We start from the raw sequence: 23,286 nt of genomic DNA on the forward strand, positions 1-23,286 counted from the left end.
TCGGAAGGATGCGACTCCTGCCGTTTGATATTTGGCACTCTTCGCCGTTCTCTTTGCTCCCATTTTGCACTGCTCACTTGTGCTGCCCCCTGACCGCTGACCCCCTAATCCTTTACCGCTGCTGCAGTTGAAGGCCTCGAATCGCCTTCGGCTGTCGTCGGCTGCAAAAATTCGCGATTCAGTTGCCCCCTGCTCATCCTTTGCCTTTTTCGAACTGTGTGTGTGCGTTGGTTTTGCGATTTTTGTTTTTGTCCTTTTTTTCGCACAGTTGCGAGTTTTCCACGAAAAACAGCTGCAAAAAAGCACGTGTCATCGCTGACTCGCCCATTTCAGCGTGTGCGTTTCCCGCCGCCTCCCCGCCCGTTTCCCGAGCGCAATTTTCTCCATTTTTCCCAGCGCCACATCCACATCCACTTTTCCCTTTTCATGGTCGCTTTGGCCCCCAGCGCTATTTGATTTTTATGCTTGCGGATTTTCTTTTGATTTCGCCGTTCGCGATTGTTGTTCTTGTGTGAAAGCGTTTTCGTAGACAGGACAAATCGGGGAAACCCCATGGCGATGATGACGATGACGGGATGATGACGATGTCGTCTGTTTTTGGTGGCACAACTGCCAACGGGGGTGGCGGCGGGGGCGGTAGCCCTGTGCAACGTGCGGCGAATGCAGTTCTCTGGCAGAGCCGTTTGCCCGATTCTCCGCCGTTCATGCCACAGCCAAATTATTGATTTGATTTCTCGATTTGGCCGCGAGCCAAGCGCCGAGTTGGTTAAAAGCAAACAACGAAAATACTGCTTAAGACTGCACACACCCAAAGAGACAGGGGCGCTCGGAAATGGGACTAGGCAGCCAGAATCTTACGATAATTTTCTATATTTTCTTAGAAATATCCAATTATTCATTATGCATTTAAATTGATCCATCAATTTTAAAGGAAGTCCACTAAAATAGTACTTAATTTTAATAAAATTCATGGCTAAAGAACATGCGTCTTAAATTTTATCCAAGGAGAAGTTCTTCACATGTGGTATAGGGCTCTGTAAGAAATAATGCAATTTTGCACCCCATTGGTCTTCCTTTACTAGTGGCCCCTGTACCGCCAAGATTGCCCACACCATCCTGCAGAAAGTCGCACAAGATGATGGCATAACCACTGCACCCCCGCACCCGGAATCTCGGTGGCAGAATCGAAGCTGCAATAAATAAAGGCGCCCAGCCCCTTGGGCCCTTCCACAGAAGAAGTCGCCACTCGGACTGGCCTTCCATGGGTACTCCTTGGTCTCGGCTCTGTCCGTGGCGTTGGTGTGCAACTCGAGACTGCAGTCTGGGAAGTGCGCTCTTGGCGGCTCCGTCTCTTTCGGGCTTCTCTTAGGTTTTTCGGAGACGAAACCAAACCCCCCATTTTCTCAGCTGGGGTTTGTTATTGTTTTTCTTGCCGTTTTGCCGGCTGGCGAACCGAATGAATGAATATGAATATGAGTGCGTGCTGTCTCCCTCCTCGCGCGCCATCTCGCTCTCTGGGCGCTCGGGCACCCCGGTTCGAGTTGGAGCCGAATCACTTCGTGTTGCATCGAACCTGCTCGATGCCTTCTATGATGTGGTGGGGGTGCGGGGGCGGCGGCCGTAGCCGGAAACGGAAATCATATTTGGGCAAGTTCTAATGCCATCGACGGTTGCAATTAAATGGCAGAATGTCAATTGTTTTAAGCCTGCGAACGGGACGGTGTCCGAGGTGGGAGGGACAGTGGCCAGAGCCAGACCCTGCCATTAACCGTTAATGCACGGATCGTAAATCGAATTGAAAGGAAGGTGTGTCATGCGGACTTATAAATAAAATTAACAACCAGCCAAGCGATCCGTGGTGAGGGAAGAGGTTAAGCGGAAATATTTGCGACTGAGCTCCTCCTTGTTGCCGTTCTTGGTGTCGTTGTTGTTGTTGCTGTAATTAATGGCAAACAATTACAAAAAGCGAAAAAGAATGAGTCGGGGAAAGGGAATGAGGCCTCGAGTGGAATTACAGAATAAAAGGCGAAGAGCAAGTTAAAAAGTGAATTACCTGATAAAGGACAAAACGCGATTTGAGGTGTGTTTGCCGACCACCTTCCGCCGACCGCGACCGACCCACTGCGATTCCATATCCAATCCATCCGGTCAACAATGCGTGTGTCTCGGGTTAAGCACCGCTGCCCAGCATGGGTTCCCAACTCCGAACAGTGGGCCTCATCAATTCCCAAATCCTCTTCCCACACAAATCTATCTATATATCGGGCATTACATTAAGCCACAGTACTTGGAATACCAAGATTGTTGTTCAATTGTATATAATTATATATAATTGTATCTCTGACAATATATTAAAAATTTAATTTTAATATAGTTGCAATAATATTGCAACTCATCAAAATTGGTATAAAGTTGGTATTTAGTTAACATTTTAAGCTGGAAAATACCATCAAAAGAAATAAAATTCATCAAGCTAATTTAATGTCTCCATAATATTTCATGGGTTCCACTGTATTTATCCTTTCAATATCCCCTTCCGCCCCACCCCTAACAGCGGTCACTGTCCAGCTGACGCGCTTAATTAATTACGCGATTGTATTTGTGACTAACTGCTTACCTCCCTGCCCCACCGCACTCCCCAACCGCCTCCTTCCCTTCACGCCTCAAAGTTTTGTGGTAATGCAATCGCTTGTTTTGGTAGTAAGGCAGATGGGGACGTGGTGCGGGGCAAGGACGACCCGTCATTGGGGAGAAATTAATACCCACTTAAGCTTAACTGGACAGTCGCTGGCTCCGACTTCTTTTCTGGCGGAGATTCTTCTTCACTTTTTGGCCAGCTGTCGATTCTTTGCCTCTCGAAGGTGATTCACAATGCGCATAAATAAACGTTCCAAGTATTCCGATATTTTAAGCCAATTTAATTTTGGTCTGACACACTCTCTTTCCCTTAGCCTCTTGCCACCTTTTTTGTTTAGTAATTCTCGGGGTCCTGCAATTATCCTAGGTAGGTTAATATCCCGTCCATAATACAGTCGCGTTCTCGAAAAAATTATGAAGTAAAAAATGTTTTTATTACCGAAAATTACAATGTGCGAACGGAAAGAAAGACGGCTTGCTGGGAAGGGGTCAATGGCAGTAACAGTGAGGAAAGACACTTAGAAAAATACTTGAAAAAACTGAATCCAAATTTTTAAAAATATTTATTACATTCACTTTAACAGGCCCAGGAAACGAATCTTTCATTTGTTCTTAAACTTCATACTTATAAAGATAAGTAACCTTTTAAATCATTTTGTCTGATCTAGGATATTTATTTACGGGGATATATTTAAAAATAGTTATGGGAATTCATAGATACATGGATAATATAACTTGTGCATTTTTTGGGTCCCGAGGATCGCCGGTTTCCAGCTGTCCTTTGGTCAGGCTGTTTTGGGATGGTTGGATAGTTGTGGGCCCGTCAGCAAATAAACACTCTTACCCCGCAACCAAAAAGGAAGCATAGCAGGAGGTTAATTTCATTAGAAATTCATATTTTTTTGTTTTGGGTCTTGAATGTGGGTGACAGTCGAAGGGAACTCTTTCGAGGGCGTTGCTTCGACATGTGTAAATGCGGGCAATAAAAAATAAATTTCGTATTTCCAGCTACGTTGTCCTGCTCCTTCGCCGTCGGTGATGTTGCTGTGTTATTATTGTCGTAATTTGTTTATAACGGTATTTATGAAATGGTCACAAGTCAACGCGTTTCAACAACAACGCCAACTACTGGACTAACCCCAAAACACGCACCAGGTCGTCCTCCATCCTCTAGGCCCCCTATCACCAATTATTCTTACTACGCCTATTACTACTTTTTTAACCACTTTCCATTGTTTTTGTGCTCTGGGGTTTCGGTGTTTGGGCCTTCGGGTTCTCCCGTAGCTTTTGCTGACCTTTTATGTTAATCGCATTTGGCTTGTAACTCGGATAGGGAGTGTGGGAGAGAGCGAAGTCTTGTAGCCAGTAATTGATATGCGTCCTAATCATGCAATCCTTTGTTACCCCCCACCACCCTCCGATATTTCCGCCCACTCGTAGGGAAAACAACTTCGACTTGTGGCTTGTTAGTTGTAGTGGAAGAAGTAATTACAAGCATTGCGGCTGGGTGACGTCAGCCCTCAATTAATGATCAGGAAAAGCTGGAATCACATGGCAAATTTGCATAACTACGCGGTGAATCATATCTGTAATTATCGGCAAGCGATGAACCTAAATTAAATTCATCTTTTGGTAATCTTAGATTGTTTTACAAACAGATCCAGAGCTCTGCACGCATTTAAACTAAGATTTTATTAATTAAAAAAATATGTACATCTTTCGCAGCTTCTACATCAGCTTCTCTATAACCTTAACTATTATTTAAAACCAGGTTTTAGTTTCTAACTCGAAGTCAGCTCGAAACTGCGTCGCCGTTTCGGTCTCTCACAGATCTGGCATTTGCTGGCTAATTAATAAACTTTCACATATCTGATTTCGGAAATCTTTTCACTTGCAGCCGCTTGAATGGTTTGAAATTTAACCGAAAATCGTTTTATGTAAATTATCAACGATGGAAATGTCGAGAGCTATAAGTCGGAGATGAGTTGGGATGCCATGAGGAACGAGAAGTGGGAGGTTTTTGTATAATTTATTGCATTTTGATAGTTAGAGTTTAATTACAGCATTTCACTTTGCTGTTTTGAGGCAGTGAAAGTGCAAGTGGTATCGGTTTTGGGTGCTACCGATCACAAAGAGCCTGCTCATCAGCGCGATTAACCTTTGACCTCCCGCCGCCCAGGTAGAAAATCTTGACCGAAACAGTTGCACTTTTTCCGCCGCTGGTCGTGACCCCTCTGGAAATCATAAAACAATAAATCTTTTTAATATCTCTCCTTGTTCTTGGGCCTCTTTTGCCTCTCCGTATTTTTCTCGTTGTTCTCCGTTTCGGGGGCGTTCGTTTTCCTTTTCTTTGGCGTTTTTCTGGAAGAGTTTCTCACGTCCTTTGCCGGGGAGGCTGGTGAGGTCAGCGTGCGGGGGCGTGGCCATTACTCAAGTTTGTGGATTTGAAGTAATAACTCAGTGCGTCATAAAAATTTTAATTGCTTTGGGTTCCTCTGTGCGAAAGCAGTTCGGGTAATTAACATTAACCCAAAAATGTCCAAGAAACAAAGCCGGAACAATGCAAAGCACCCAAAGCAACATCAGCGGCAGAAACATGTTACGAACAATGAGGCAATAAAAATTGCAGCGCATAATTTTCCACCACCGAACCCTTTTTTCTGGACGTTGTTATTGCCGAAAATTTCCACGCGTATCAGTAATTAGTTTGCTTATTGTTATTCTTTTTTGGAGGCTTTTCTGGGTCAGAAATGGGGAAATGCTTGGTACTATCCCTTAATCTGAAGATTTTTCGGCCACCTTGCGGGCCTTGAAATTCGCCCCAGAAAGGATCTTCTCGGACCGAGAACTATTCTGATTATGGTACAGGGACAAAGGGCAGACCGCCGTGTCAAGCTGGAAATTTATACATTCCATAGATGTGGGATCAAAAGGGCCAAAATCAACAGCAATTGTTGCCCCGCTCGAGAGTGTGTGTGAGTGCTAAGTGGGTGCAATTAGACCGCTGGACGAACAGGTAAACAGGTAACCAAGTCGGGTTTAGTCTTGGGTCCGTCGGTCATTCGACTTCGGGGTCGGTCGATCTCTGCTTCGGCTTTGATCCCAATGCAACGAATTGAGCCACGCATCGAAAGGTGGCAATAAATTCTGATTGCAATTGACACTTTTATCGCAGTCCCAACGAATCGAGGGTGAATCCAAAATATCTTCTAATGGTCAACTGTTTTTTCTTTGTTGCAGACACTGGCCTGCAGAGTCAAGGTTGTGCAGCTGGAGGGAGAAGAAGCAACTGCAGCAGTCGCATAAATTCGAAAATAATACAAACTGCAGCAACAATACACGGATCTTCAGCAGCCACAACCGGTCAAGCTGCAACTTTACCCATTGACCCAGCAGCAACATCTGTAATCAAAAGCTGAGCCCCATCACCGGAGTCTTCTGAAGCAGCGACAGCCTCCAGAGCTATTGCCACTGCAACAGCAACGGCGGCATTAACCAGCAGCAACATGTGAGTACCACTCAAATTTCCATTAAGTGGACTGGCCAAATCAATTCGCTAATTGAATGCCGCGCAATTGAAAAGCTTCTTAATGTTGTTAAATGTGAACGAGTTGGCATCCCTCGATGCGGCCCTCTATGCCCCATCTCCGCGCCCTTCTGTCGAACCCCCGGTTAACAGTCTTAATAGAATCAAAGAGCGACGCAATATTACTTTTAATTTGGCGTAATTGTGGCGGTCTCAGTCTCCTCTAAGCTCCAAGTCCTCACCCCGAGGTACCTCTAGTTCCCATAAACTGACTCACCTCCCCCTGACGGTGCACCGGAAGAAATTGTATTGTTTTCTACTTGGAATAGGCACTGGATTTAAAAAAGATTTTATATTAAGAATTCTAAATTATTTTCATAAAATCCTTCCTTAGCTACGCTTTTTCATCCAAAACTCATAGATCAAAATACCTAACTTGAAAAATTGAAATACATTTGACCATGAGAGGACTATTCTTTGTGCACCCCTTCGGTTGTACAGTTTGCGATACAGATTTACTTGTGCTCGTCGCTCTATGGCAACAATAAAAATACAAATTTGAATTGGTCAAAGCAAACGCCAAAAAAGAATCACATAGGAAAGACTTTTGAGGGTTGGGTGCCCAGGGGGTGTGGGTGGTGGTTGGGGAATGGCAAACGATGGAATCAATTAACCAAATGGCGCGAGTACTCGACCGTCGGCTGACTTTCGCATTGGTTAATAACCGCTTGCAAAAAACAACGACGGTCGGACAAATAGAGAATTGAAATCAAAATCAAAGATGTATCTGAGCTCGCACACATGCACACTCGGCATCTAAAGGGGTGCCGTTCCCCAGTCCTCTCCACCTACCCATCCCACAATTTCAAAGCAAAAGCCCGCAGTCCAAAAATTTCTCTGAGGAGCTTCAATTGTCTGCACTTGAGTTCAATTTCTGTACGGTCGCGTTGGCTACCCAAAACCCGAAATGCTTTTAAAGCTTGCCTGCAGAGCGGGATCGACTCGCCGAGGGGCTGGGGCAGATATTTTCGTCATAACTATAAATTTTATTGAGATTCAAATGGTCTGCGTACAAATTTAGACACAATTATTACTTACTTCAATGACGCCAGCAGTGGAGTGGGGCAAAAACGGAGGACTGTGGAGGGATTCGTGTTTCGAGGGGGAAATTCACCCCATGGGGTAGTTCAACTCCAAGTTCCGAAGTCGTAATACTCCATTTAAACCGATGTTAAGATTTTAAAATTGCAGTTTCATTTTTTAAATGTGTGGCCCATATCAGTGAAATATATTTTTACTTGATTTATTCTAGTATGAACGTAGAGAACAGTTGCTTAACTGTAGTTGAGTTCCTCGAATGTGTGAGGCACATTTAAACCCTTCTCAGTTCTTGAATTAAATTTAAGCAGCTTTCTGGCAGACGTCAAAACAATCCCATTTATCAACCCACCCACCCACCACCTTCTCCACTTAATAGACATTTCGTCAAACGACAATTACAACGACTTAATTACTTTTAATAAAGACGTCCGTATGTAGGCAAGCGAACTGAAAAATACAGCTCTTCATTAGCGAAAAAATATACTCGTCCATTTTTGCATAATGCCTCATTATGCTTAGCCCAGAAAAAGGGGGAGTGGGTGGTGGTGCGGTGGCTGGGGCCGCTCGCCTTAATACATACAAATTGGAAATTGATGAATTTTTCCGGTTGGTGTCCGTCCTCGGTTCTCAAACAAAATGCAGCTGGCCCCTTGGGCCGAGAGTCTATCGCACTCGAATATCAATTAGTGCGGGTGGGGGTGGGATTACCGATCATTCGATCGATGGATCGCTCGATACCCAGGCCCATCTAACGAACAATCAATGGCAATTGCTGCCGAAGGGAAATTACTAATAATAATGACTTTAATTGAATATTGCGCACTTCATTCACCCGGCGTTCTAAATTTGAATCCAGAAGAAGGAGGGCAGCAGCACAGCGTATTATCCATTATAAACTTCCAATCGACCATAAACACTTGGAAGCGAGTGTGTGGCAGAGGTGTACCGGACCGGGGATCGATCCGTGGCAATGTCACAACGTGCTTTATATTTGGATATGAATCGGGCGGTAATGAAGTTCGCCGGATTCGCAGGCAGCCGAGTACTCACTCAGTCTCCCGCCCCCGAACGATTCAAGCATGAAAGCAATTTTTAATTTATTTTGGTTGAGCGCTTCACTTTTTCCTAAAATTATGACATAATAGCCCCGAGGCAGAAGGCACCAGAGCACCCAGGCACCCAGGCACCGATGAACCAGCGAACCACCTAATAATGTCATATGGAAATTTACGAGTACCCAACCCGATCCGAAAACCCGGGCGGGGGGGCGAGACTCATCGAGGGGACCCGGACGGTGTGAACACCTCGGCAGTGTGGGAAAAGTATATTTGGATGCCGATGCCGATGCCAAGCCGATGTCGATGGCAAACACCTTCCGCTTCACAAATCAGCTGTGTGTGCTCGACTGCGGGCTTGGATTACTTCCATACCCCGAGCTCAGGACCGCTGACCAGTTGTCAGTTGGCTAATGTTATAATTAACCTGACCACCGTTGTCAGCGCCGGTCACATATCGATCCATCAGTTGACCCCCGAATCCAATCAAAGCCGCTTGGCCTGATAATCCCGGCTGGACCTGGAAATCGGATTGGCACTTCGGGGAGGAAACGATAATAGATTCCTTTCCGATAAGTGAAACCTTTTGCTTTTTTCCAAAGCGTTTTTGGACAAGTATATGCCTTTTCGATGTGTCGCTTGTCGTGTTTTTATAACCCAATATTTAAGAATAACAGATTATTTGTACATTTTTTTTTAATAAATTAACTAGTTCCGTAATAATTTGATAACGCCCAGGGGCTATGATTGAATTGCCCACATATCTGGGCCTGTATCTGAATCGGCTCTAAAAACAATTTGGTCGGAACACCGTGGGCGAGGGAGATGGGCTAAGTATGTAAACACGATCATTAAATAAAGCATTGAAACCGAACAAGAAACGAAACAATAAAACGCGCACACAGAGGAAAAAACTGATGCAGAAGAGGTAGGCAGAGAGAGAGGCAGCTAGAAAAATAGAAAACGGAGGAGAGGAAGGGAGACAAGTTAACCAATGAAATAAACGCAAATTTAATGACAACAAACGCGCCACGCACAACTTGGCCAATACGCGTTTTCCATTGTGGCCAGGCAGCCGAAGCACTTTACAACGCGAGATCGAATCGGCCAAGAGCGAATAAACAAACAAACAGAAAACAACGTCAGAAAACGAAAACTACAAAATGGAATACATAATACATAATACAGATAAACCCAAATAGTGAACAATGAATTAAATGTTATAAGATGTTGATACGACGCACACTCACAGGCCGAGATACATTTGTATCTGTATCTGGAGACGTGCGATCTGGCTGTGATCTCTCCTACTTCTTCTACGGTGGATTCAACTTGTTTTTCGGCTTTTTATGGCTTTTCAATCCGAATGTCCGAAAGTCGGCGGCGGGCATACCAGAGGGAAAATTAATGCCAGTATGTGGTGTATATCTGAGCGATACGTATTCATTCTTAGGGCCATTGTTGCTGCTGCTGTCGTAGTTGCTTTCTCTTTGTGTTAATTGTATTCGAATAATGATGATGCTGGGTCGCTTGTTGGCCTGCATCTCGTATCTGGCACATACTTTGGCCCCAGCTTTGGCTTTGGCTCCGGCTAATTTAATTTATGGCCAGTTTATGTAAATTTCAAATACCACATTTAGTTTGTGTCTTCACTCTTTCTTCCTATCATTGGCCGAACAGATCAATTTCTGTCTCCGCATCTTCAATTTCTTCTTTTACGCTTCGGTTTTTAAGTTCTTTTTTAATATTAACCATTTTTATTGTAGACGACAGTTCATTGACATTTGTGTATATACGAGCCTGATATCTAGCCATGTATCCATTCGACTATCTTTATGTGTATTTTCTGTTGCTCAAAAGAAAGTTGAAAACCCGCTGGAGTGACGGCATCTTCGAATCGGCATTTGCATAAATTTTAGCCACACATTTCTCGGCCATGCGAAACTACCAAATAGCAAATAGTAACTAGCAGCAACAATAACAGCCCCGGGCTAATTGCGGCCCATTGAGATGGCTATCGGCTAGTGGACTCGCCCCATTAAGATGGCCATTTCGGTAAAGTTGGAAATTAATTAGGACAGGTTGCTCTCAGTCAACGTTGTGGGTAAGGGGGGATAGTGGAGTAGTGGGTGCCAATAAAAACGCACTGCAGTCCGCTCCCATATCTCCCAAGAGCGATCCGTGAGTAATGGTCTCACGCACCTGACGGATGGATGCGAGATCTCGCCCCTCACTAACCCATTTTGGAGGCCATTTCAGGTTTAAGTTTCGATTGCGCTCGCGATTATTGCGCTTCAAAATTTGGCTTTGCTTTTTATGTCTCTGTGTTTGGGAACCTTTATTTGCTCATTTAATTTCTGAATTTCTGAAATTACTCAATTAGTTTAATTAGCAGCTGGCTTCGACTGCCCCTCAATGTCTATCCATGAAATGGATCGCAGATTTGTCTAAGCCGTGCACTGAGAAATAAAAGCCAGTTAGAACCAGTTTTTAGGAATGTATTTTGAAGATTTTCTTGAGATCAAGTTTTAATCAAAAAGTAAAGAACAATATTGTAGGCTCAGAACTTATACCATGTTTTTAACAAAAGTGTAGGACAGTGAGTCTTAAATCTTCCGCTCTCACCTGGATTGATTTTTGCGTTTAATGTAATGAAGTCAGCTCGTCACCCAGTCCTTTCCCTGATATAGTTCGGCCTCTCATCTGCATCAAGTCACCGTCAAAGTCAAAGGCGACTTTGGCGACGGTTATTTGTCAAAATCATTAATGCAATTACGCGACCAGACTGCGACTGAGAATGGGAATGGGAATGAGACTGCGACTGAGGGCTGTCTTCTGGCCTGCTAATTATTTTGAATTATTCAATTTCATGTCTCAATTTAAAGTCTCCGGGGCAATTAGGAAAAGTCGCTGCGAGTTCCATCTCAGTCCTCTTATCGTTTTAGTTTTTTCCTGCCATTGAGTGCCACTTTGATGCGTGTCCAACTCGGGGGCGATGATATTGTGGGGGCGGTGGGGCCGGGCATTGGGGATCCAGAAATGCAAATGAGTGTATGTGAGGCGAACGAAAATAAAACCATTTAAATAATTGAAAATCGAACAAATCGCGCTGCTGCCAGCAGAAAAACACAACAGAATGGGATGGCGTGATGAATAATAGGGAAAATGGAGATAGAAACGCATGCAAATTGGGAAAAGCCACTGTGGGAGGTGAGGCGAATTCTAAATTCCAAACAAAATGGTGTCCAACAACTAAATTCAACTATAACGTTTGTGTTGGCGTGTATGCTAATTTATACATCTGTTTTTGATACGTGAGCGTGAGAGAATTTTTCGTTAAAAATCTGCAGAAAAATACAAGCAAATAAATCAAAGTTAAAATTAAAAATATGGGTATAAAGCAGGAAATTGTACTATTTTCAAACCATATTATTTTTCAAGAGTGTTATATTTGAAATTATTTGTGAAAATCTATTTTGTAATTAGTTTGGTAATTGAAGGCCAAAGAGATTTGGTTTCATGCCCGTCTGTCTCAGATAATCTGTCTATTTAAAAAAGGTTAGCTCTTTTCGCACCATTCTTTATAGTGCCCCATGTGAATTTCACACGAATTCACGGGCCAACTCTAAAAATGGTTTTGTCTCGCATAGAAAACATAGATACACAGATGAATATATATGCATGCATTTGGGTGTTTGGTCCGCAAATGCGTGTTAGATTGTTGATGTGCGAAATCTAATTAATTATTTCATTAAAAATGGCATTTTATTGACATTCTAATTTGGATTTTTAGAATATTTCGACCCGAATCGTGTGTAGACTACTCACACAGCCAGTACATAGACTTACCCTATGTACAGATTGTACATGTGTATGCCCACCATCCACCCCCGCAATCATCGTGTGGCGTCGGCTCGGTCAACGTGGCGGATGAGCGATTTTAATTGGTTTTTAACTAATTTGCTTGCACTGAGTGAGGTTCGATCCTTGCGCCCCCCGGAATAATGCGGCGGAGTTGGAGAGGCGTTACCGAAATTGCATTGTTGACACCGTATATAATTCGATTTGACATTTTGCTCCAAAACGTAATCAACCTTATCACAAGCATGGTCCTAAGAGAATTCTAAAATAAAAAAACCCATTCAGATTGTACAACTTATTTCTATCCCAATTTTACGAGCTACATAACTTGACAAAATGGACCCATCCCAAACCAATTTGAGACAATTTCCTGATTTTATATTCATGCGTGAATTTTGTTTATGGCTTCCCCTTCACGTTCCCCAAGGACGAACGCCCTGCAATATGAAGTCATAAACGATATAAACATAACTGTAAAAATAATGAGGGAATCAACAAAAAGCCACACACACAAAGCAGCTACTTGTACCTCGGACTTTGTGTACATTCAATGATTCTCCCACTGACAGCTCAAATGCAAATCGTAAAAATAACAATCATCATCATAACGCGCCTCCCTTGAATCGTAGTCAGAGGGGTGGAAGGAGTGTTCATGGCATGAGGAACGGGGGTTGAAGACGCGTCACGGAGGGGCCAAATTATTTACCAAGGAACTTAGTTCACTTGCCAGGGCATAGTATCAATTTACCAAAAATAAGAAGCGACGAGAAGTGAAAAAAGTTATTAGAAGCTAATATACCCAGTGATTTTTGGAAGGTTTTGCACACTGTATATTCTTATTTTACACTTTCCGAGTCACAAGCGATTGATTTTTGATAGGCTTCAGTTTAAAATCAAGCACACATCGAATAACTATTCAAAAATAGTTATTTTACTTTACTGAGCTCCTTGCAAAAGATTCTCCCAATTCGATATACCCTCCGGCGCAAAGTTTTCGGGGTGTTCAAATAGTTAGTACAAATTTGATTGTGCCCATGGCCAAAAGCAGTTGTTGCTGGCATTTCCGCAGTTCTAGATACGACCCCAACCCTTTTTCATACGCGTGTTTGCACAGCCATATACGTACACATATAGGATGGATCATTATATATATCCTGACGGGTGTGACACATACACACGCCTAGATATCTGTGTATTTGCAGATGATTGTGTGTTGTTTAGTAATTCGTTTTTTATTTACCATTATCATTTACATTTATTTGTTATTATGTTACGCTCAACTCCAGCCCCAGGACAAGCCGAGGTCCTTTCCTCACCCCTGCGAATATTCCTTTCAATTACACACACAGATACGAATGGCTTTTGGCCTTTTTTGGCTGCCAAAGCGTGCTGTGTTTTGTTAACGCAAAATTCTGAAATGTTTTGTTTTAGGCAGTTGCCACTGCACTCTGCCATTTGAAAGTTGGGCATTTGAAGTGTGGCATGCATGCTGAATGCAGTTGCGTCCTGCGCACACACATACGGCCCGCTGATTACATGTGAAAAGCGCATTTGTTGCTGCCTTTTTTCCCCTACCGCCCGACATTTACATATTTTTCGGTTACCAAGCCGGAAACTATCTGTTGTTTTATTTTGTTGTGTCTTGGCCGGGTTAGTTATTGTATAGTATGGCAGTTGCCCCCGCCGAAGCCCCGAATTTATGCGATGTGCGAGGCGCAGAGAATGTTTGTTCAATAAACGAAATAATTGTCAGCAAATGTGTTATGATGAAATTGTTTTGGGTTACTTCATAAATTAGCGCAAACGAATGCACGCAGCTCAGCGAAGGCAGAGGGTTTTGGTTTCGGGAGTGTCTGCCGACGACCTATAATATCTATAATATTATGGTATTGGTTCGGGCTCTAACTGTCTGAGGCTTTCACGAAACGGGCTTACTTCCGTGGAACTAATAAAATATTCAGTGCATTTATTGCAATTAGTATAATAAATAACTAGTAAGAATTAAGGCTCTGTAGAGTACTGCCCAGCTTCTTTAATTATGCAACCCACCGTTCACTCACTGCACAATTAACCCTTGCCAAGTGGCTCACTAGCTTCAAACGAATTTGCTGCATTGCTGGCCAGACTCCTTCGATTGTCTTAGTCACGGCCAAAAGTGATGGCCATAATCGAGTTTAAAAGGCCCCATCATTAATCAACCGACGACGTGAGTCAGTGCGGCAAAGAGTGAGTAAGTGAATGAGTACCCATCGAAATTGTGAACATGATCTTCAAGCGGAATTCCACATGTACCGTGAAGAATTACCAGCCTGCCACTGCAGGCGCCAATTGCAGGCGAAGAATTTGTAAAACCCAAAGGTGGAGGGTATGGGGATTGGGAAGTTCCGCCTCCCGTAATATTCGATCGCAGAGATGAAATCCGAGTCTTCACAGCGATCGTAATCCAAGACCAGCGACAGGCTGAACCCTCGAAACCTCGAGATGAATGCGTTTATAAATATTTTGATGGCGGTACATCGATCAGGTTGGTTTTCTGCCTCATAGCGGGGGAAAGCAGCAGCGCACTGAAGATGGATGGATTGTTGGTGGTTAACTCCTCTAATGATCTTGTACTCTATTTGGATTGTGCACTTGAAGAATTACTGTAATGTTCTGGCAACACAAAAAGGTTAGATAGTTTAAATTAAAATGCTCTGAATTTATTTATTTCGACCCCTGTGTTAAACAATTATATCAGCAGAAATTATTTCAATAAAAGCATTAGCTGTTCCTAAATTTAAGTAAACATTACAGGAAATCTTCTTTGCTATCCCAAAGCAGCTTAAATTTAGTCAATTGTTAAAATGGTAGTGAATATTTTCCCCAAGTGTAAGTCAAAGATCTGTGGAGTGGCAGGCAACTTCAGCTCCATTGTTTTGTGGCTTGTAAACGGTTAAATTAAATTGATTTGCGTCTAATGCCCCCGACAAGTGGCCCGCTCTCGATGGCTCGGTGGTCCGGCGGAGGTTCGGCGGGTCCGCTCGGGTAATTAATGGTTTCATTAGACCAACCGCGGATCCAGCGGCAGTCCACGTCCCGGTCCCGCTGCTTATGTATGAATAATTGGTAATAATATTTAATGATTGGGCCACCTGCCCGAGCAATTGTATTTGGATTTGAGCCGTTCGATGTCTGAACCTAATTTCTGTTTTTCTTTTCCTTCCAGCGAACAGCTCCGTCCATGGGCGCCGCGGCAAGCACAGTCCGGTGAAAATGGACAAAAGCCGCGCGAGGCTGCCGCCGAATTAGCAGAGAAGCCGGAAAATCCACACACGGACGGGCAGTGCAAATATTTGCCAGGCTCCCACAAATAAAAAGAGGAGAACACACTCAACAAAGGCGCCCACCAAAAAGGGAAGCTTTTTGCGACAATAGCAAGGGAATTAGCCACAAAAGAAGGAGCAACCGGGTCCATTAAGACAGCCAAGCTACCAATCATCCAACCACCCGTCAGATCCCATCCCGGCCAGACAAGGTCCACTTAAATGACCGAATCCACACAGCTGCAGACGGCGGAGAACAACAACGCGGGCGTGGTCAAAATGGAGCCCCCGCCGCCGGCGACCTCCTCCGTTTCCGTGTCCGCCGCCGCAGCCGCCCACGCCCTCTCCTCCCTCTCCTCGCTCTCGATGGCCGCCACCGGATCCGCCCTTTCGCCGGCCACGCCCCCGCCCTCCCTGAACCTCTCGCACCAGCAGCAGCACTCGCAGCACCAGCAGCACTACGCCCTCAAGTGGAACGACTTCCAGAGCTCGATCCTCAGCTCCTTCCGGCACCTGCGGGACGAGGAGGACTTCGTGGACGTGACGCTGGCCTGCGACGAGCGCTCTTTCACAGCCCACAAGGTCGTCCTGAGCGCCTGCAGTCCCTACTTCCGCCGCCTGCTCAAGGCCAATCCCTGCGAGCACCCGATCGTTATCCTGCGCGACGTGCGTTGCGACGATGTGGAGAATTTGCTAAGGTGAGTTTGCCAACAAATCACATACGGCTTCCAAAAAAAGTTGCCTTCGTGGTAACCTTCTCTATCAGTGTGCTCTAGAATATAAAAATTAGTCGACTTTATAAATGTTAGCACTTAAAGCAGAAATTCAACTTTAATTTATTGTATTATTATTTGTAATCCTTCTTAGCTTTATGTACAATGGTGAGGTGAATGTGAGCCACGAACAGTTGCCCGACTTCCTGAAGACCGCACACCTGCTGCAGATTCGTGGCTTGGCGGATGTCAATGGTGGTTATCCCTACTCGAAGGCCTTGTCCGCCGCCTTGAGTCAGAACAACAGCGGCAGCAATAATAACAACAACAACAGCAGCAACAGCCTGACCAACAACAACAATAACAATATAGCCGAGAGCAGTAACCACAACAAGATTAGCAGTTACTTGCCACCCACTCAAGCGAGTGCCGCGAGCAACAACAATGGCAACAGCAGCAGCAGCAACAACCACAGCAGCAACAACAGCAGCAGCAACAACATCAGCGGGTCCCAGAACAGCAGCCTGAACTCCCCCTTCAGTGCGCCGCAGGTACCGCCATCGGTTACCGCCTCGAGTGCAGCGGCAGCAGCAGCAGCGGCCGCCTCGCTCACCGCCGCAGTTGCAGCAGCAGCGGCAGCAACGGCCAGCAGCAGCAGCGCCAGCGGACAGAGTGGCGGTGCGAGTGGAACGCCCGCCATCCAGGAGCTGAAGGCATCGTCCGCAGCGTCGCCCGTAAGAAACCCGAACCCGAATCCCAATCCCAGCAAAGTAAAGTGTGCAGTTCCAAGAAATGCTAGCACTCGACTTGGTTGCCCCATCCAGACTTTTACTAACCTTAGGTATATATATTTCCTTGTTTGCCAACTCTGTAGGCCAGCAGCAGCAACCACTGGGACATGGGCGAGATGGAGGGCAGTCGGAAGAGCCACCTGACGCCGCCCCCTCAGAAGCGCATCAAGAGCGCCGATTTGTTCCGAGCCCAGCATGGCATCAGTCCGGAGCGATTACTGCTCGACCGCGAGTTCCCCGTAGCCGGACAGCACCCCCTCACCCGGAACAGGAGTGGTCGGGACACATCCAAGGATCGGGAGCGCAACTTGGAGTTGAGGGAATCGCTTCTGGGACAGGCTCTGGAAAACAGCAACGGACAGCAGGCCAATCAGGTGAGCCTTACGTTTTAATATAAATGTTTTATACTTTTTAAATTTGCGTAATATCGGGAATTTCTTTATGGATTTTAAAACATTTTTAAATCTTGATATTTGCCCTATTTTGGATTGTCTAAAACTTTGAAAATGTCTATCCACAGAAACACGACCTGGGCCAAAGCGCAGGAGAGGATTCGAACAGCAGTGACACGGAGCCCTCGGATCGGGGCGATGGACAGCACGACGGAACCCTCGACGGCATCGACAATCAGCGCTCGCACTCGTTCCCCAATGCATTCCTCGGACTCCAGGGCATTCCCGGGCTTCTGCCAGGACCCTCCGGCCTCAACAGTGACTTCGGTAAGTCGAGCATCCACATCAATATACCCCATTATATATCGATAACGAGCTTGCCCTTCGTTTACACTTTATTATACGAAACCAAATAGAATATTTGCCTCTTGTGTATGATTTACAAATCGATTGGAACAAGAGTGGTTGAAAAAGAACAATTTACTCATATGATTTGCATTTTGCCAGACCTGATTTGCATACCATACAAAGTAACTAACTGTCGATTTATCGATAAACAATTTGGCAGGACACGTATTCAGAACAGCAACTAATTGGCATAAAATAAATATCAGATGTTTTAGACTTTTAAGACCGATAAAAGAGGTTATAAATAAGAAACAAAAACGATTTGAAAACAAATTTTAAGAGACGTTATCGATTAATCGAATACTTGCCTGTTTTGTATTATTTGTGAAAAACAGAAAGAAAGCCGATGTTTTGTATATGATTTGCATAGTTTTCAAAACATACTAGGATGTAACTAACTCTCAAAGGATAAGCCGATAACGAGCATCACAAATGTATAAAATAATTGGCCACCTATGAAAAAAATTCCTCTCGAGTACTTATCGGCTTATTGTAGACCTATTGCATACTATTCATGTGTAAAACTACTATAAAAATCATCTTAAGTAGCATTAGCCTAGCATTTAAGCAGTGAAACTCACAAAAGAACCATTTCTATAACCCCATATCTTATTCCAATAATAAACAAGCTTAATTTTCCCAATGTTCGATCTTAACGAGCTGACCAGCCCATATGGGTGGCAATCATTAGGCCCATAACCAACGGTCGCTGGTCCAAAACAAGAACCTCTACCAGATCCTACTCGAATCCCGTTCCCAATCCCGTCCAGAGGGCCAAGAAATATGCGCGAAGCACGTGTCGCATTAGGCCCTGGATGTGTAACTGTTGGCCGGAACATTCGGCGTGTGATTATAAACACATTCGGTTTGGGGTACGTAATGTCCGGCCATTCACGTATGTGCAAATGTTCTACGAACGGACGACAAAAAATGATTATTGCCATTACCAAACACTATTGCTATCGACATAACTACGGCTATTGCTGTTACGGTTATTGTGATTATGATTACCATTCGATGGTGAAGCGGAAGGATGTGGAGATAGGGTGCACTGGACGAAAGGCGGTCTTGAGACTATGTACTCAGAAACCCACCAACCACGTTTGCTTCCTTTAGAAACTCAATTTTAGAATTCTTTGGCTTAAAGAATTGTTTCTCCTTCGAGAGGATATATTTACTCAGGAACCCCCAGTCTTATCCATTTTTTCCCAGTGCAGATAAAAGCTTTACAAATATGATTCGACCAGATCCTTATTCCTGCCTCCTCCGGGTTGTTTGTGTTCTTAAGCACATGACACGCACTTTGTCCGATGTCGCAAATGTCGCATTTAACGCGCATTAAAATGATAATAGCCCCGCCTTGAGACCCGGACCGATTCCATCCTTCGACCGGTTCGGGGACCGACTGTAAGCCCCGGGCGCCGTTTAATATTCAGGGCACATAGATCATTGCAACAAATGCTGGCCGGCACTTGGTCAGTTTAGTGAGACACCGGACCGAAAGGCTGAAGAGGATGGCTGCGCAGAGAAGAGAAATCAAATTTAATAAAGCATAAACATTCAATAAGCTTCGGAACGAGCCAAAGTCATTTGAAATTCCGAGCAGTCACAACGGCGCAGGGGCGGTCCCGGGACTTTTGGCCATTTGGAAATCCGAATCGAAAATATTAACGGCCCGAGCAAAAAGGATAAACTTTTGCGCAATGATAAAAATGATAAGTTTTTTCCTGCCTTCTGTTTTTCGTCCCATGTCCGCCCACATTTTCCCCTTCGTTTCCCCGCCCCGCCCAGCATTTGCAGACCAAAAAAGGGCGACACTCGAGACCATACATATTTAGATTTTATTTCGTTTTATTGCATTTTTGTGCATTCGATTTATTTGGTGGGCATCGGCAATGGCCGAAAACGGACTTGGAAATTGCGCACATGTGTGCGCAAGGACTTGAGAGCTAAGTCCTGTCCCCTATCCCGATCCTGCCCCAGTAATATGAGTTGGGTTTGCATTTTAATATATTTACTTGGACCCCTCAGCCCCACTCCGCCCCCACAAATGTCACACACTCGCAATCAGATGCGGGCCCAAAAACTACAAAAGACGAACGAGAAAAGGAGGAAAAAGTTTACTTTGCAAAAATCCATTGCAGAAACATTTATAAAGTGGCCCCGGCCGGGCCAAAAGCAAGAGCTAGCCCGAAATTGTCTTCGAGGAGCAGGCACAAAAAGGACTAGAATAACAGGGGAAACATGCACTCGAAAAAATTTTTTAAATACAAGATAAAAATTTGCAAACTCTGGTTGAAAAGTAGTCAAATACAAAATGCGCAATATATATTTGAATAAATTGTGATACGATCTAAAATATTTAAAGCTTAAAGGGGTCATGGTCTTCTTTGTTTTTCTCCGTGTATCCAAAAGAACTGTAGAAGAAAAAGCAGGACATAGAAAAGCTGGACTCTTGCTAGGAGGCGTCTTCGCTGTCGTTGCCGAGGACATTTTAAAATGAAAATGATATCGGGGAGACAAAAAAGAAAGCGGACAGCCAGGCCGGCGGCTGCGGCCTCGTCAGGTGGGCGGTGGGTGGTGGTTCAGTGGGGGGTTTGGTGGTTGGGTGGTTGGCGGTGGCTCGGAGATGGCCCAAACATTGACAGCAAATAAATGGCAGCCAAAATAATAACAGCAAAGGGGAGGTGGTGTGTGTGTGACAGGACAAAGGGAGGCTGCGATGGCTTGCTTCAAATCAGCTAAATCTAGAAAAGGGGTGGACTCGCTGAGAAAAAGGCTTCCTGGCAGAAGGTGCGAATACTGCATTTGGCGCCGACGGCGTGGGCGAGGAAAGGCAAGCAACCAAAGCGAAATGGAAAGAAATCATTGACATATGAGGCCAGTTGCTCATTTCTTGGCCAGACCGAATGCAAAAGTTTCCGGAAGTCGGGGGGCGGCCCGGGGCGTGGCGAGGGCGGAGCAGCCAACTTGGCCGGACCAACTGGCGCTGTCTGTCCGTCGCTGGGCATTTGCCATTTGGAAGCTAATGCGCAAAGTTTCTTTCGATTTGCTTCGGCTGGGCTCTATTTGCCAGCTGCTCAAATGCACTTCTCTGCCCCGCCATCTTATGCCACTTCCTTGGGCTGCAGCGCCAAGATTGGGAAAAAATTGCACAGTTTGGAATACATTTACCACGGTCTTGATGATTAAATCGCCCGTCTGCATGTGTCACAGTTGCTTTGATTACCAAGGATATACCTTTTCTTTGTAGGGACTCGGTTTGTTGGTTTTCGGGGTATATATCTTCTTGGGATGACTCTAAGATGTGTAAATTACATTGAAATTTTACGAGCTCCCTTTAGAAGCTTTTAGACTTTTGTACTAAAGGCAATTACAGGTGCTAAAGTCGAAAAGATCGGTGTGATCTCTGCTGCCGAGTGCATCGCTTGCCGTAATTACATTTCAGTGGCGAATCTGCTGACTCAAAATGTACGCCAGGCGAGGGATTAGAATCTGCGCCAAGGATAATTTGCGTGGGTGTGTGTCTGTGCTGGCTTTGGGTGTAAGACCCTGCGATAGAGACATTTAATGACGTACGCTCCCCGGGTCTCGACTACCCCCTTTCCCTTCTCCCCTGAAGAACTGCGTGAAATGCGTAAAATTAGCAGCCGGCAGCAAAGGCAATAAGCATGCGAGAAACATTATTTCTCAGACCAAACAAAACGCACCCAGTTTGGCCGGGACGTGGGGATGTGGTCTGTTCGAAAGGTGCGTGTTCGAGTCCCCTACTCCCCGCCGTACTCTGCTGTGTATACAAGTCCTGGCTAGCGTTTGTTGGCGTGTTTGCATTTAATAAATTCGATTAACAACGGAATAAATACGCTTAAATGCGGAAAATAATGAAAACTAACGAAAAGCGTTTTGTTAGCCACCGCTGCCCTTTGTCGGCGTCGCCTGGGCGCCGCGTTCATTCCATCCGGCATTCAATCATTCCATTCAGTTATTCAGTTTACGAGCTGTGTTATTATTGTAAATATGTGTGGTGCCACAGAAGTTGTAGCTGTAACAAATACAAATACATTACGTGAATAAACGCACCCATTATTTCATTTCATCAAGAACCATTAACGCCAACACGCCGCACACTTTCGTACATACTTTAGCTCAGTATCTGCGGGGTCCTGTTCTGTAACTCACCGCGCCTAGTGTGGCCAGCTTTGCTTACGAGGCACCCCCCCACCGCCCCAGCACCCACTGCTCCAACACCTCCCCCTCCAGCTGCTGCAAATGAGGCAAGGACATGAAAACGCTCAAGTAGAACAACATGCCCACACATACACATGGGGGCCGCAAAACTTTTGCCGGATAATGAGTAAAATGATTGGAAATACATTTGCAGTGCGTGCGTCTGTCGCATGTATCCGTATCTTTGTGTCCTGGCCCAGCTTCAATCGTTCAATGTATCCTTGTCCGAGACATTGTTATGTCATGCCAAAGTTGGTCGCCGGGAGATGTGGCCAAAGGTTGACGATCCCCGCTCATGAAATGGTACTTAGGGAAGGAAATCCATTTCATTTAATTGTTTGATGGAAGAACATTTTGTTGGAGATTTTCCAGACCAATATGCTCCGCAATTAAAACGGTTAATAGTTAAATACTGTTGATAAAGATAAGACATAATGCAATTTTTATTAAAACTGATCTATACTTTTTTCTTAGAAAATTACTGATAAATGAAATGAGACTCATATATTTATAACAGCACTCTGTATTAGTTTCTACCTTTTTAATTTTTCAGTTGCCTAAACTCTCAAAATACCAATTTAATTGCTTAATATCGTTAAAATACTTAAAGTTTCTAGCATTTTAAGCTCAAATTCCTCCCTTAAAAGAATTCACTTTTTAGCAGCTTTACTCTACTCGCTGGTCGTCCAAAACTGTGGCAGATAATTCTCGAACATATATGCACCGATGGCTTTATACATATTTTTAGCCCAATGCCACGCCCGGCTTCGAAAACTAAGCAAAACAAAAATGTTATCAAATTAATTTCAAAAACTCCATCTGCTGCACGTCACACTCAAGTGAGTGTTGGCGAATGGACGGGTGTGCGTCTGAGTACATAAGTTGGATACCTCCTGGCCTATTCGACCAGATATACGTACGACGACAGGAGCGGGTCGAAAGCTGGGCAGGAAAGTGGCAAAAGTGGCAGGACCGGAGACACTTTGGGCCCACACACGGTCCGTCCGGCAGGACAGGCCCGAAGAATTGGGGGATGGACCGAAAACGAAACCGAAACTAAAAACTTTTGAGTTAAATTCCCGCTCTAATGTTTATGTAGATGAGGGATTATGTCATTGTGCGCTCCACACACGCACACCCTCACGCTGCCTCTCGAAGGAAGAACCAAAGCCAGAACCCAGCAACCCAGCAACGGACAGCGGACAGGTTTCCACATATACTATGTATGGGGTGGTCCTCCCGGTGCTGGAAAACCCATTGCAACACTTGAAAA

The 23,286-nt window shown here is 44.7% G+C and overlaps 1 protein-coding gene across 5 annotated transcripts in view; it reads left to right on the forward strand.

Moving 5' to 3' along the window:
* The window catches only part of LOC108033762 (protein abrupt), a 47,639-nt gene that overhangs the window by 6,341 nt on the left and 18,012 nt on the right, over nt 1-23,286 (forward strand). For 4 of the 5 annotated variants that reach the window (XM_017108339.2, XM_050885600.1, XM_017108340.2 and 1 more), the window contains exons 3-7: nt 5,878-6,145; nt 15,386-16,180; nt 16,350-16,965; nt 17,070-17,360; nt 17,507-17,705. In XM_017108339.2, coding sequence (XP_016963828.1) covers nt 15,705-16,180; nt 16,350-16,965; nt 17,070-17,360; nt 17,507-17,705 — 1,582 coding nt within the window. In that variant the 5' untranslated portion in view covers nt 5,878-6,145; nt 15,386-15,704. The remainder of the gene's footprint in view (nt 1-5,877; nt 6,146-15,385; nt 16,181-16,349; nt 16,966-17,069; nt 17,361-17,506; nt 17,706-23,286) is intronic. The other variant, XM_050885601.1, reaches the window with a different exon arrangement.

The sequence above is a fragment of the Drosophila biarmipes genome, chromosome 2L, assembly GCF_025231255.1.
Source record: "Drosophila biarmipes strain raj3 chromosome 2L, RU_DBia_V1.1, whole genome shotgun sequence".
Taxonomy (NCBI): Eukaryota; Metazoa; Arthropoda; class Insecta; order Diptera; family Drosophilidae; genus Drosophila; species Drosophila biarmipes.